This window comes from Lucilia cuprina, chromosome 3 (genome assembly GCF_022045245.1).
Source record: "Lucilia cuprina isolate Lc7/37 chromosome 3, ASM2204524v1, whole genome shotgun sequence".
NCBI lineage: Eukaryota > Metazoa > Arthropoda > Insecta > Diptera > Calliphoridae > Lucilia > Lucilia cuprina.
In genome coordinates, this window is record NC_060951.1 from 14,998,851 (window position 1) to 15,015,694 (window position 16,844).

The following is a 16,844-nucleotide window of genomic DNA, read 5'->3' on the forward strand; positions in this document are numbered from 1 at the left end:
TCGGAGAAAATTTTCGTCGATTATTCGAATAATTTTTATTTGAATGACAACCCTAGTACCAGCCCACTCGGGAGTAGTCGGTAACGAAAGGGCGAATGTAATAGCTTTAAAAGGAAGGGAGCTCGAGGCAGTTAACTAGACAAATGCAAAAAAGCTGAACTAAAAATATGGGTAAGAGAATCCCATAAGGCCTCTCGAAATAATGAAACAGTGCACGGTGTCAGATTTTGCAAATTTAGGGGGACAATTTTGATTATTTTTTGCCTTTAATTGAATTCATTATGAGGGCAATTGTCCAAGTAGTAAACAATATATTTAAAAGTAAAGAAATTTTATCCAAAACTGAATAACGGTACTCCGAAAGTAGTGTTTATTGCAGAAAATTAAAACTAATTTTTACCTCTTGCATGTACATAAGTTTACTACTTCAAAAAGATAAAAAACATAAAAAGTGGTGAAAAATGCAAAAGTTATAAAAAATTTCCCAGGCCAATAAGTGTTTTAGAGCACTTCATTCAACTTATTTTGGAAAATAAGCTAATAAAACTACTTTGTTACATAAAATAATCTATATTCACTCGAATTTAAATTTTTTCCCTTAAAATATAACGTGAACTAGTTCTGAGCTATATACAGTGGTGAAAAATAATAAAAACGATTTTATTTTGTTTTGAAAACAAAATTTTCTCAAAAAGTACACGTTTGAATTTGATGACTAGTATCTCAAATAAAAGGTATTTCGTTTCTCCTTTTGTATGATATATATTTTGTACATTGTGTAGCTCCAACGTATTTTATTGGTATTCAAAAAAATTTGGCATTGGAAAAAGATAATAGAAACGAAAAATTGTATTGCATATGACCTATGCAATACATTTGTATCATAAAAAAAACACAAAACATATACAGTTAATTACAAAAATAAGTATACAGAAATACTGACAATTGGTTTTATTTTAAAAAAAAAAAAACATATTATTTTTTCAAAAAAACAAGAAAGTAACACATTTATTTATTAAACACAATTATGATAATTGTTATTCACTACTTTTTTTCTTCAAATTTTAATTCTTTGAGTTCTCATTTAAGCTAAAGTTAAAAAGGTGCAATTTTTACGTCACAAAAGTAAGTATAAAGATCATATCAGTATATATTTGGTTTAATGATATTAACAAAATTTATAAAAATTTTACTTGTATTAATATAATTACCTTTTAATAATATATTTTTTACACAATAACTTGGAAAAAATCTACTCTTAGTTCCGAAATCTTGAAATTTGGGACGATTTTATTTTTAACTTTTGAAAAGAGTTGTTATATCGAAATTAATGTTATATGCATGGATTTGACCATTTTAAACACAGTACGTTCTTAAAAACCCGAAATTTAACTGCGATATCTTAAGACTTACAACATTAATTCAAAATTTGGATAATTTCGTATATTTTCTTTAATTTAAACAGGTTTTCCAAATACTCCGATTTCCAAAGCATACAATAATGCTATCAATCATATCTTGATATACTCGATACAATAACTATGTTTTATGGATCGGACATTTTATTTGTTCTAGCAACAAATTAAGATGTATCCGTGTTCAAAATTGTTCAATTCGTATTCATACCACCAATGGAGCCTGATTTAATATACAAATCTTACTATTTTGGACAATAATCAATTTCAGAACCGAAATGTAGTGTAAGTTATTTACATGGTCACCATTCGACGATTATTGGTAGTATTTAGGAGTGTGTAATGGATGATTGGAACCAAAAAACTTGTTTTAATTAATGGATACATTGCCAATTTAAATTTAAATGCGCTAAAATTTTGAATCAATAATTAACGACTTGTTTCATACAATATTATCAATCGCAGTTATTTTTCTATGTTAAAATAAATTTCAATATTGTTTTAATAAACTGGACTAAATGCTTAAATTTTTCGGAAAACAAAATTATTGTATCTAAAGTATTTTTTAATGGTATAAAATGAGAAAATAATAAATAGAAAGTGCGCTATATTTTTGAGCAGTACTTTATGTGACATGGAATTAAGAACTATATCTTACCTCTTTAAAAAAACGAACTGCTGTCAATGGCAAACTAAAAGAACAGAAAAGCAAATCGGAAATACATAATGAGAGAACGAAGGCTGTAGTTGCATGACATCTTATCTTTGGCGATCTCATTAGAGCAAACATTGTTATAAGGTTTCCTAAAATTAAATAAAAGATAATCATTGTCATATTTAAATAAACATATTTTAAGTTTTTAATCGAAATTGACGAAAATAGCTAAATATCTGAACATATAACACATTTAATGATTTCAAAGGATGCTGTAGAATAACACTGTTTTATCTTTAAACCAAAAATTACGATTAAAAGTAAATTAGAATGTTTTGCTTTTTTATATTTCTTCCTTCTTAATATTCAACCAAGAAACAAAAAATAGAGCATTACGAGCCCTAAATTAATGCAAATCTTTAGAAAATAATGTTTGCTGCTTTTCGTTCTACGACTCGAACCCTTTAAGCGTTATGTCAATACCCACATACCCGGGTATGTTTTTCATTTTTGAAGTGATATATTTCGAGATCTATATATCGTATCGGCTTTTTATGTATTATAATATTAGAAATCTTGTATCTTATGAAAACATTTAACCAAAAAACAAATTTAGTTCCAAATACAGAGTCATGAGTCTTTATTCATAAATTTGGATGTGATATATTTGTGGACCCCATAACATAAACATAATTTTATTCTCATATAAACAAAAATATTTAAGTTTTAATTTTAAAATTTTAATTTTTGACCATGACTTTTTTTGCAAAAAACTTCCCTACTTACGACAGTAAAAATAATTTCTTTAATGCTAATCAATTTTATTCACATTATAAAATAATATATAAAAAGTTTTGTTTAATTATCTTTCCCGGTCACTGAGTAATAGCTTCTTGAAGTCAAAATTTTACAAAGTCAAATTCTGCATAATGTACATCATACGTTATGAAGGCATTTTTCTTTAGGTTTTTTGCATATGATATTTTTATTAATAGAAAAGAAATTGCTAAAATTTAATGGCTTAAGATCAAAAACTATTTAATTTATATATACAGACGTTTTATTAAATTAATTTTAATAATAATCTGAATTATACACGGAAATGTATAAAAAGATGAAATAGCCATATAAATTGTATGTTGGGTATTGATGTAAGTAATTTTGCTCGGGTATAGACAAGTTATAGACAAGGTTAAATTTTATACACACAGCACTCTCATTTAACGAAAATCTGTAAATGAGGACTTTCTGGTATTTTTTTCTTTAAAACAAGTATGAATGCCTAGTCGGGCATGGCCGATTATATGAAACCCTACACCAGTCAGTATGTTAAAAATGTGGATTATTTTTTAAACCTTATTCTGGAATATTTTGAAGTTGGATTATTGTTTAAAAAATAAAGCATTTAATTTTATTGTAGACAAAAAACAACAACACAAGGCTTACATGAACACACATACAGACAGATAGACGGACGACATAGCTAAATCTACTCAAAAAGTGATTCTAATTGGTATACTTTAAGGCGGGTGTAGGACCAATGTTTTTGGTGTTACAAACATCCGCACAAACGCATAAACTATAGTGGTGCAGGGTATAAAAAGGGAGGAAGAAAGGACACATATATGTTTTAAATACATGTTCTACAGGACAGAAGATATTGGTAGTAGTTTTGGAACTGTGTTGGTAACTTTAATAAATATAGAACAATTTCAAAAAAATTTCATTTGCATCTTTATAAGGTCACAAAAAAATTATAAGGAACTTCTTCATAAGGAGACATTTACCATTTTTGGAAATATGAAGAAGGAAGAGAAAGGCGAGAATACTTAAGTATAATGTTATGAAACCCCGGAAAGGGATTTTTATTAGCTCTCTTCGTCTCATTCTGCTTTTTATACCCACCATCAAAAAAGATTTGGTGTATACTGATTTTTTGATTTTGTCTGGGTATAACGATGAAATTCGACATAAATAACTCTTGTATGAGCCAAATTCTAATTATAAATAATTGTAATAAATAATTTAGGATATCTAAAAAAGTACTGTAACGCACATTACTGACTTTAAAATACGAGTTTAGCGCTAAAATTCGGTATAAGTATATTTCTTACAAGTAAAAATCCATCAACCTAATTTTATGAGGATCGGTCCATAATTAACCCTTCCCTCCATATAAGCCCCCCTCAGAAAATGGCTTTAACGCCCACTACTGGCTTTAAAAGTATGCTGAAATTCGACACAAGTATGTTTCTTATATGCACAAATAACTCTACCGAATTTTATGATAATCGGTCCCTAATTAACCCTATCACCATATAAGGCCCCATTCAGAATTTACTATTCGACTTCTATAGAAAAACTAGGAAGGTTCGGTTAAAAAAACGCCAAAAAAGGGAAATACATACCGAAAATTCCAACAACAATAAATAAACAAGCACATATTGCAGCAAATAATGTAGCAGAATGAGGGTATATAGATTGGGATTCCATTTTGAGCTGTAAATAAAAGAATAACATTATCACTATGATTCTTTAATTACACACAATGGGGTTACACAATAGGTTTCAATTAATCACAAAAAATAAATATATACCTATATTTGTTAAAAAATAGTTACACAATTATTTATTAAATGCAAGAAGATAATTATACAGGCCAACAAATATTAAAGTATAATTTTATAAGCGCCATGGATAAACTCTGAAAAGTATTCTTTGATATCTGGGTTTTCAAAATTCTGTTTGCATGTGTTTTATTTACTATTTTTTTTACCCTTCACCTTCGTGAGAAGGGTATATATAAGTTTGTCATTCCGTTTGTAATTTCTATAATATAATTTTTCGACCCTGTAAAGTATATATATTCTGGATCCTTATAGATATTGGAGTCGATTAAGCCGTGTCCGTCTGTTGAAATCATTGCTAATTCCAGTGATGTTTTGTATTTTGTCCAGTCATGTTCAGTTTTAATTAGGTATTCATTGTAAAACTTATTTAATATTCATAGAAAAATAGTGTAATTAATATATTGTGAATATTATGTAATAAAAAACAATATGACAATATGTCAACTGTTAATAAATATTTAAGAAGTTTTTGCTAATTGATGAAGTTTATTAAAGAAATACCAAAAAGTAATTATCTTCAAGGATTATATAAATAAAATTAAAAAGCAAGTTGTCATATTTTACATTAAAATACTATTTTAGGAAAAATAACAACTCTAAACGGCTTCCACTTCCATTATTTTTAAACGAAGCCTATTATACCCTTCACCTTCGTGAGAAGGGTATATATAAGTTTGTCATTCCGTTTGTAATTTCTATAATATAATTTTCCGACCCTATAAAGTATAAATATTCTGGATCCTTATAGATAGCGGAGTCGATTTAGCCATGTCCGTCTGTCTGCCTGTCTGTCTGTATGTTGAATCAGTTTTCAGAAGACCCTAGATATCTGCGAGATCCGAATTTTCAATAATTCTATTGGAAATGCGATCGAATAGAACGCTATTTAAAATCAGTCCAATCGGTCCATAAATAACGAAGATATGAGTAAAAATCCGAGACCATCTCTGAAAATTTCATGAAAAATTTTTCGTGCATGCTTACACAAAACAATAAACAAACAAAAACAAAACACAGTATCAAACGGTATATTTTTTGTTATTGTGGTTTCTTGTTTATAAACACAAATCAATGATTGAATATAACGTTACGTTGTTATTGGCTAGAAACATGAAATTAAGTACGTAGAGCCCGCATTAGACGAGAACACATTAAAGGGGACTTTTTGGTACTTTTTCGTTCTACAAAAGGTACTTTTTCAATTTTCTATAATATTGAACCTATAAACATGAAGTTTAGAATGTAGGACCTTGACTATGTAAGAACCTATAAAAAGGGACTTTTTGGTACTTTTTTATTCTACAAAAGCTACTTTTTTGAATTTTCTATAATATTGAACCTAGAAACATGAAATTTAGAATTTTGGACCTTGACTAGGTAAGAACCTATAAAAAGGGACATTTTGGTACTGTTTCATTCTACAAAAGCTACTTTTTGAATTTTCTATAATATTGAACCTAGAAACATGAAATTTAGAATTTTGGACCTTGACTAGGTAAGAACCTATAAAAAGGGACATTTTGGTACTTTTTCGTTCTACAAAAGATACTTTTTTGAATTTCCTATAATATTGAACCTAGAAACATGAAATTTAGAATTGTGGACCTTGACTAGGTAAGAAGCTATAAAAAGGGACTTTTTGGTACTTTTTCGTTCTAGAAAAGGTACTTTTTGAATTTTCTATAATATTGAACCTAGAAACATGAAATTTAGCAAGTAGAACCTTGACTAGGTAAGAACCTTAAAAAAGGGACTTTTTGGTACTTTTCCGTTCTACAAACGGTACTTTTTGAATTCTCTATAATATTGAACCTAGAAACATGAAATTAAGTATGTAGAGCCCGGATTAGTCCAGAACACATAAAAGGGGACTTTTGGTACATTTTCGTTCTTCAAAAGGTACTTTTTGAAATTTTTATAATATTGAACCTAGAAGTATGAAATTTAGCATGTGGGGTAGAGTGCTCAAAAAAACTGAGTTTCGAATTTTGCCCGTCCACGCCCCTAAAGTTGTTATAAAAATAAGTCGTGCAAAAAATTAGGTTAATAGGACTACGTTAACTGGTGCCGCAACGGCTCTAAAGTTTGAAGATGCATTTACAAGGGGAAAATATGCAATTTTTTCAATTTTCACAAAAGTTTTGTCATTAAACAATTTGTTTTGCATTTTATTGTCAAAGAATCGTAATGTACACAGAATTAGTGTTACAAAAAGATAAAAAACACAAAAATTGGTTGAAAAATGTAAAAGTTATTAAAAATTCCCCAGGCCATTATCGTGTCTCAGAGCACATGAATTCGAAATGTGATAAAAAAATAAACATATTTTTAAAAATATTCTAATAGAACAATTGCATTACTTAAAATACATCTATAGTTACTTGAATATGAGTTTTTGTCCTTATAGAATAACGTAAACCTGTTCTCAGCTATGGTCGAAAAATTTTGATATTTTTAACGGTCGTTTCAAAATTAAAATTTTAGTTTTTTTGATACTTTTTAAACAAATTTCAATATTTTTGGGAGCACACATATGAATTTTTGAACGACAGATTAGGGAATAAAACAGTAAAAAAAATTAGGTCAATACCTTTTTTAGTTTGCCAGTACCTGCAATTTGAATTCAGCGGATTTCGAGAAAAACACATTTTTATGTAGTATTTTGCAAAATTAGCCTTTTCATTATGTTGTTGTGTATTTTAAATGGAACTTTTTGTAAATTTGTTAGTCCATTAACCCATAAATTTTAAAGGTCAAATTTTGTAATATTTGCAATTTTTGATGGAAACTGGTCGAAATTGCTTCTATTTTAAGGTAGATTATCATTAAACTTAAGAAATTTATTTATTAACAAGCGATATTTACAATAATAGTGAAACAATAAATTAACCCTTAAACGGCCTTGCGGACAAAATGACCCCGATGTTTTAAAAACATGCCAATTTGGACATATTTCAATAAAACCCTTTTGCAATCCCATTTAATCAGCTTAAAAAAATTTTGGCATTAAACCTTTTTGAATATGGTGTCAATTTGAACAAAAGTATTTTTTCAGTAATACTTTTTGTAGACGATGTCAATTTGGTATTAAAAACTAAGATATCATAATTTATATTTGTGATATAATTTTCAGTTTTATTTTTATTTTAAAATATTTAATGCAAATAATATATAAATATATTTTTAAGATTTCAGTATTTTTATTTATATATTTTATATTTTTTATAATACCCAGTAGTTTTTTTTATCAATTTGCTGAATTAATGGGATTGCAAACGGGTTTTATTGAAATATGTCCAAATTGGCATGTTTTTAAAACATCGGGGTCATTTCGTCCCCAAGGCCGTTTAAGGGTTAATTTATTTTTTCACTATTATTGTAAATATCGGTTTTATGATAATCTACCTAAAAATAGAAACAATTTCGACTAGTTTCCATCAAAAATTGCAAATACGGCCTGTAGGATAATTTTTTTTCCCTTCATACAAGCTTGGAGTACTGTAATGTTGGGCCTTGAATAGGTAAGAACTTGCAAAAAGAGACTTTTTGGTAATTTTCCTTTCTACAAAAGGGTACTTTTTGAATTTTCCACAATATTGAACCTAGAAACATGATATTAAGTATGTAGAGCCCGGATTAGTCCAGAATACATAAAAGGGGACGTTTTGGTACTTTTTCGTTCTACAAAAGGCACTTTTTGAATTTTGTATAATATTGAAGCTAGAAACATTATGTAGAGCCTGGATTAAGTGGGAACCCATAAAAGGGAAGTTTATGGTACTTTTTCGTTCTTCAAAAGGTACTTTTTAAAATTTCTATAATATTGAACCTAGAAATATGAAGTTAAGCATGTAGAGCCCGGATTAATTTAGATCGTATAAAACAGGCTACAACTGGTATTTTTTGATTTTTTGTAATAAAATTCGTAATGACTGTTTTTTTACACATCATGGTAAAGGGTATATAAGATTCGGCATAGCTGAATATAAAACTCTTACTTGTTTTATATTAAATTTCGTCTCTCACTTCATTGGTTTAGGAGTTATAAGCATTTAAAGACTTCTTCAAGTGGTACGTTTCGTTTTTTACTTGATGAACATTGCATTTTTAACCTATTTTGATTTATGTAATGTTTTTATTGATTCAAAACAATAAATAAATTAATAGATAATTTTTTATTATTTTATTTTTTAGAAAAATAGTAGCTAATATTGAACCCCCTATTAAAATATTTCTAACCGAATTAAAGTATAAAAGGTAAGTATACATATATATCTTATTTTATCACGCGGTTGGTTCAATTAAAAATGTCAATTATTTGCAGAAAATGAAAAAAATGGATGTGACCGTTTAAACTTCGGTGGGAAATGTATTGGTCATAAAAGAACTATATTTTTATTGCTTCCTAAAGTATGATAGGTAATTTAAATAAATAAAAAAATAACAATTATAACATTATTTTTGTTATTTGTTGAAGGATTAATTCATTCCAAAATATATCTCATAAAATTTGATGGATTGATCATAAAATTTATGAAGTACCAAAATATTTTAGAGTCAACCGTTTTAAAATTTGTGGAAGTATATCTGAAAATTATCTTATTATAAGGTAATAATACTAAATTCTTGATACATATGTGCATATATTATTTTTTTAGATTAGTTGTTAAATCAATTATTTTTTCTACTATTTTAGTTTCAATTATTTTAATAAGAACTACAAAATTTCATTTTACTTAGATTTATTTTTATAGATTTTATCTGGGTGACTAAACAAATAGAAGAAGAGAAATCTCATCTTCTAGAAGAAGAAAAATATCATCTTCTAGTTGATAAGATAGAAACACTTCTAGATGTGACTTCCGAGTCACATTTTGTTTTTGTTTTCTTTTTCTGATTTCTGTTCTTATATTTGGATGTAGGTTGGTTTTATTGCGTTGTTTACTTTTTCTGTGTTTTTTGTTATGTATGTTTAGATGCCTGTTGGTATAATTGCCTTGTGTATTTTGTTTTTTATGTAGAGCCTGGCTTAAGTTAGAAGCTATAAATGAAACTTTTTGGTACTTTTTCGTTTTTCAAAAGGAACTTTTTGAATTTTCTATAATATTGAATCTATAAACCAAAGAATAATAAGAAATAGGACTATGACATTGTTTAACAACAATAATATTTTCCTCTTTTCACAGACGAGTTCTGTGTATATTCAACACACTAGTGAGAACTCAATTCTCTCGTAATGCTTCAAAACTTTATCGCGAAAATACCAGGATAATAGGTCTTTCTGGAAATTTCTTCACAAACACATAAGATTTATTTATTTTTTACACGATTTTGTTGCATTTAACAATACGAAATATTCTTATTTTTCACAAACTAAAAAAATATTTTTTTTAATTTTTTTGACAATTAATTTTTTTATGTTGAAATTTAAACTGAAGAAACAAAGTTGTAAATTTTGGTATTGAAACTGAAAAATTTATTTGAAATAATCTTATTTTTTCATTTGAAGATATATTTAAAGTCCGAAAAATATATTAATTTAATGTTTACTGATCAGATATGGGTAAAATACGTTGAAAAATATGCGACTGTAGAAATTTAAATGTAATTTATTTTTCATAAAATTTTTATGTACCATTTTATGCAACTATGTATGTTTGGAAAGTGTGTGAAAGTGGTTGGAGCTCCAATACATATACAAAAATTCTACCAATACATTCTTAGAGTTAGGTACCGATTGACAATTCCTTTAAGTACCAACTGACAAGCCCCATATTCTTATTATTCTTTGCTAGAAACATAAAATTAAAATAAAAAGGAACTTTTTGGTACTTTTTCGTTTTTTGTTTTTTTAATTTACTTTTTGAATATTCTATAATATGAAATTAAGTATGTATATTCGGAATTAGGTGAGAACACATAAAAGAGAACTTTTCAGTACTTTTTTGTTTTTCAAAAGGTACTTGAGCTTCCTATGTAGAGTCAGAATTAGGTAAGAACCGAAAAAAAGTTAACTTTTTGGTACTTATTTGTTTTTTTAAAAGACTTTTTTTAATTTTCTTTTTATTTTGATTACTTAATCAGTAAAATTACAGTTTTTAAAAATGTAAAAACCTACAATATGAGACACGATTTACAAATTTAAATTTGATTCGGAAAAAAACATAACTACATTATTTTATACCAGGGATGGCAAAATTGGTACGATAGTACTTTTTTGATAGCATTTGATGTTCAAAAGTACTGTGATACTCCCGAGTCTTTTTTGATACTTAGTTTTCATAATAAAGCATTTAAGTTAAGTTGTACCATGCCTCAGATATACGTAAGCCATTTATTGTTGAATAAAATTGCGGATATTTAAGTCAAATTTTGAAGGGGGCTTTTTATATGGTCAAATAAGGCCCTACAATTATAAAGTTTATGAGAGTCATCAACGCTAGTATAGAACTTTGTTTTGCATCTTTTTGTCGAGATACGAGTGTATTAAACATAATTATGAATTTAAAAGCCCTGTTCGGCGGGTTCAGTTGTATATGGGATATGTGACATAATGGACCGATCTTAACCATTTTCAGTAGGCTTATTGAATTATCTTAAAAATTGTTTATAGGGACTGAGTAATGGACATTGTGAGACGATTGGTATACTTTAAGATGGGTATAGGTCCAATATTATTGTGCGTTACAAACATTAGCACAAACCCACTAAAGTGGTGTAGGGTATAAACAAGTTTATGTTTTGTATGTAATGGAAAAGGAAGTTGTATTTATTTTTATTTTAATTGACATATGAATATTAATCTCTTAAAAATTATATTGTTAATATTTTAAAAGGAAATTACCAGAAAATTTAATTTTTTACAAATGTTTGAATTAAAAAATGAAAGAAACTAGGACTCAATTTATATTTTATAAAAACGATTTGTTTTGAAACTATGCTCGCTTACAAATAGGGAATTAAAGAAGTACATTTTGCTTATAAAGAAGTTGTTGAGTAAGTTCTTTTGATAATAAAAAGAAGCCAGTGAGAATAGGAACCAGGGACTTCCTCTTGTTAGTTAATTGTTCTACTCACTGCCCCATTGCTTAGCTACATCATTGCGATTCAAATAATAATTTTCAGATACAAAATAAATGTTGTTTTTTTTTTTAAACACAATTCTTAACACGCAATTAAATAAAATGTGCAAACAAATAGTAAACACCCTTATAGTTTACTTTGTGACGCCAAAAGTCGAACATCTCGTTTTTGCCACCATTGAATTTTAGTTTATTTTTAAGTGAATTGTTATTTTATGTTTAGTTCAATGAAATACTATTTTATTTGTTTTATGTAATAACTTTGAATTTAACGTTTTATAAGAGTACGCCATCTGTCGTAAAGCGAGCAGTTAATATTATATTACTACTTTAAAATACAACTATGTACCAAGCACCAAACAATACAATAGTACGATCGTTACCAACGATGTTTGTTGTAAAGTACTTGGGTGACATAGGTATAAAAGGCGACTCGCTGTGATATTAAATTTAGTCTGCTTGCTGCTGGCCAAGTGTGTTTTAATCCTCCTTAATAAGATAACAACACGACTCTAGACTCCGCTGAGACTATCTCGGCAACCAGCGGAAAAACATGTCGTTACATTGGCGACCGAGCAGGGACATTAAATTGTCCAACAACAAGAAAGATAATGCTGAAAACCCCCTGGGCATACTCCCTAAAACGGGAAGAGTTGGTGAAATATCTATCCCAGTTTGGAAAAGAAGTCACAGGAAACGTAGATGAACTACGAAAAAGGTTTGCTAAATTTCTGACAACAGACCACATGGGGGACGAGATGAAAGAGCTGCTGGATTTACAGTCATGTTTACAGTTTACATGATGCCATAAATAATCCAGCTCTATTATCACCTGGCACAAAGTTACAGATACCTGTCGGAGCCACGTCCATTCCGCCAACGTCACCAGTAAAAATGGAGACACACAATAAAGCAGTGGATACCTCAGAGGCGGCCATGAGACTACCAATACCAGTACAGGGCCATAATGAACTACAACGAGTTCCAAGAGAAAACCGTATTATGGTTATCGAGTTGGTGAGGAAATAGGGATTAAAGTTTGACGGAGGCAAGGATCCATTAGGTTTTATTGAGCGGGTGGAAGAACTTGCGAAAATGTACAACATCGACCTGGACCAGTTACCACTAATACTACCAGAGTTATTAGGCACTGGTTTGGTTAAGAAACAATAACCGATACTGGAAGAAATGGTCATTCTTTAAGAAAGATTTTTTTGGATTTTTCCTTCCCACACGCTATTTCAAGAAGCTGGAAGATGAAATCCGCAAACGAACTTTACACGCTCGAGAACCGTTCAAGGAATATGTCCTTGTCCTACAAGATTTAATGCGACATGCTGATTTATCCGAAGCACAGAAACTGGAAAGAATCTTCCGTAACGCCCAACCGGATTATCAGTGGTATATCCGAAGGAAGGATTTCACTACTCTCGATGACCTGTTATTACTTGCCGATGACTTGGAAAGTATACCCACAAATCTACCCCAAAACCGCAGCGCTCATCATCGTATGGTTATTGAAAGCCCATACACGCGTAATAACTTCCTACGTTCCGAAGTTCAAGGTCCCGAAAGTACGATGAAAAGTACACGACTTATCTGTGAGGATGAAAAATTAAAGGCCATTGTTTTAATCGGAAACAATCTTGTCACCACAATCATTGACACCGGTGCAACTAGAAGTTTCATAACTCCAAATCGAATACAACAATTTTCCAGCAGACCTGTTTATGTACCAATAGACATAGACGTACTCCTAGCTGATGGGTCTAAGAAAGTAATCAAAAATGCTGCGCAATTTAAGGTAACCTTAGGAAATATTGCGTCCGAGTGTAATTTCTTGATTATGGAAGAATCTACAGAAGATATCATCCAGGGGATTGATTTTTCACGAATCTTCAATACCACTCTCACCTGTGCAGGCCTGGAAGTTAACTGTGGAAATCTAAAACCGGCTACCAACAATGTTAACCTCTGCAATAGAAGTCACGAACTTCAGGTAAGAGATGTTGGTCATATACCAAAATTTTTAAGAACCACCGCTGAAAATGATGGACAAAGGACGTTGTCATCCAGCCAACAACTAAAAATATCAAACTTCTTGGCAGAAGAACTACCGAAGTTCCAACAGATTACTGGGCTATCAAATATAGCTACACATAAAATTGTGATGAAAGATGAGACCGATTAAACTACGTTACGTGCAACGAAACCCTGCGATGCAAGCTATCATTGATGCGGAGGTCAATCAGTTGATCTCCCGCGGATGTATTGAACCATCATGTAGCCCTTACTGTTTCCCGATCACCTTAGTTAGGAAAAAGGATGGTAGATGGCGCATTTGCATGGATTTTCGCCAATTAAATTTAAGGTCTGTGCCGAACGCATATCCCTTTCCACGGATCGATGCCATCTTAAGTCGTCTGCGAAATTGCAAATTTATTAGCAGTCTGGACTTAAAAGATGGTTACTGGCAGATCCCGATGGAGGAAGAAAGTAAAAAGTACACTGCATTTGCCGCCACAGGAAGAGGTTTATATCAATGGTGATGCCCTTTGGTTTGCATTCGGCCCTTTGGTTTGCATTCGGCTCCCGCAACTTTTCAACGAGCACTAGACAGCGTTATAGGACCAGATATGGAGCCTCATGCCTTCGCATATCTGGATGATATTATTGTCGTAGGGGCCACGTTTGAAGAACACTTATCGAACTTAAAAGAAGTCTTTCGTCGATTGAGAACTGCCAAACTAAGAATCAACATAGAAAAATGCCAATTTTTTAATACCGAAACGAAGTATTTGGGTCATGTGGTAACCACCAATGGTATTAAGACGGATCCAGATAAGGTTGCAGCTATTACGGAAATGCTTCCACCAAAGAATGTGAAGGTGGTACGTCGTTTTCTAGGTGTCACATCGTGGTATTGACGTTTTGTTCCAGACTTCGCCACAATTTCTCAACCACTGACTCGACTGCTTAAAAAGGGGAAACACTGGAAGTGAGGAAAAGAACAACAAAATGCTTTTGATTGCCTTAAAGAGAAACTAAGGACGGCCCCTGTTTTGTCTTGTCCAGATTTTTCAAAAACGTTCGTATTACAAACTGATGCCAGCGACTATGGGTTAGGTGCGGTCTTAACACAAACTACGGACAGCACAGAAACGGTAATAGCGTATGCGAGCCGGCGTCTGAATGGAGCAACAAATAATTATTCAGCTACCGAAAAGGAGTTCCTGGCTATTGTCTGGGGTATACGTAAGATGCGACCCTATCTCGAAGGATACGAATTCTTTGTAGTAACCGACCACATAGCATTAAAGTGGTTAAATTCAATCGACAACCCAACTGGAAGACTCGCACGATGGGCCCTCGAACTACAGCAATACAAATTTTCTATACAATATCGTAAAGGAAAACAAAATATTGTCGCCGATGCCCTATCACGACAGCCAGTCGAAGGTATCAACATGGTTCAAACCAAAACTTCAGTTGTATGTCCATGGCTCGAAGCGCGAATAGCAGAGGTACGGAAAGAACCAAATAAATTCGCAGACTATGCCATAATAGAGGTCCAATTGTACAAACACTTTTCACGCCAGTTCAACGACGAAGATTGTACTCCATGGAAATTATTTGTTGCTACGCCCTTAATAGAACAAGTATTGAAAGAAAATCATGACTGCGCAACCGGTGGTAACCTAGGAGTTAGAAAAACCATGAATAAGGTAGCATGTCGTTATTACTGGCCGAGAATGACCCGAGATATCAAACGCTATGTTCGGAACTGCCAAAAATATAAAATTTCTCAGCAACAACCAGCTGGAGTTATGCTTACTCGGATACCAGATGAACCTTGCTCCACCATTTGCGCAGATTTTATTGGTCCGTTACTAAGAACGAAGTACGGAAATACCATGCTTTTGGTGTTCTTCGATAATTTTTCGAAGTGGTGTGAATTAGTCCCAATGAGGAGAGCAACTGCAGAGGGCCTTGTTAAAGCCTTCCGTGAACGTATAGTGGCTCGCTATGGAGTGCCCAAAATCATGGTCACTGACAATGGAACACAATTTACCTCGCGTATATTAAAAAAATACTTAAATGAGATTGGTGTTAATCAACAGTTTACTGCCCCATATACTCCGCAGGAAAATCCTACAGAGAGGGCAAACCGTATCATAAAAACTATCATAGCTCAGTTTTCAGGACAACAACATAACACATGAGATGAGCTCTTACCAGAGATAATACTGGCCATTAACAGCAGCAGTTCTGAATCTACAGGCTACTCACCGGCATATCTAACGCAGGGTAGAGAACCGCGACTACCGAAGGCTCTATATGATGAAGTTACAATAGGAACAGGAGCTCGGAATCTAGCTCCCGATGAAAGAGCCACCGAGCTAAAAGAAGTGTTTAGAATTGTAAGATGAAACCTAGCGAAGGCTTCAGAAAACCAACAAAAACGATATAATATACGCCGTCGTATGTGGAAACCAAATATCGGCGACAAAGTCCTGGTCAGGCAGCATCCACTGTCGAAAGCAATTGATAATTTCACTGCCAAATTAGCCCCAAAGTACGAAGGACCTTATATCGTTAAGGAATTTGTATCCCCGATTATTGCAGAAATTGTGGGGATTCAAAACAAAGACATGCGCAAAGCACATATTAGTGAACTGTCAACAGGCCATGTGATCCTGAGGTTATTGTAATAAATGATTCTCCACCGAAAGGAGTCCAAAATAACGTTGTCGAAGAACTCGAGTTCTTACCACGACCTGAGATAGAAGAAGAAAAAGAGTCGTTACCACGACCAGAAATAGCACAAGAGGAAAATTTCATTGGTTTGGACGATATAGAAACGATGCTCCAAGATTGTGATGTGCCATTGGTAGAAGAGGTATATCGGTCTTTCTTTGGTTTCTATGACCGAACGTTATGTGTGAGACCACCAACACCACCTTCTCCACTGCCACCCCGCTCGCCATCATCACTCGATTGGGAAAATGAAAACTTTCATGCACCAACACCACCACGAAGACAAGGAATTGGTTCCTGGGAG

At 31.6% G+C, this 16,844-nt stretch overlaps 1 protein-coding gene across 6 annotated transcripts in view; it reads right to left on the reverse strand.

Annotated features, from left to right (window-relative positions):
* The window catches only part of LOC111683130 (protein trapped in endoderm-1), a 78,741-nt gene that overhangs the window by 6,351 nt on the left and 55,546 nt on the right, over positions 1-16,844 (reverse strand). For all 6 annotated transcript variants that reach the window (XR_006940133.1, XM_046945575.1, XM_046945574.1 and 3 more), the window contains exons 2-3: positions 4,479-4,569; positions 2,074-2,219 (exon numbers count right to left, since the gene is read on the reverse strand). Coding sequence is in view for 5 of the 6 variants with exons in the window: in XM_046945575.1 (XP_046801531.1) it covers positions 2,074-2,219; positions 4,479-4,569 (237 nt within the window). In the remaining variant the exon portion in view is untranslated. The remainder of the gene's footprint in view (positions 1-2,073; positions 2,220-4,478; positions 4,570-16,844) is intronic.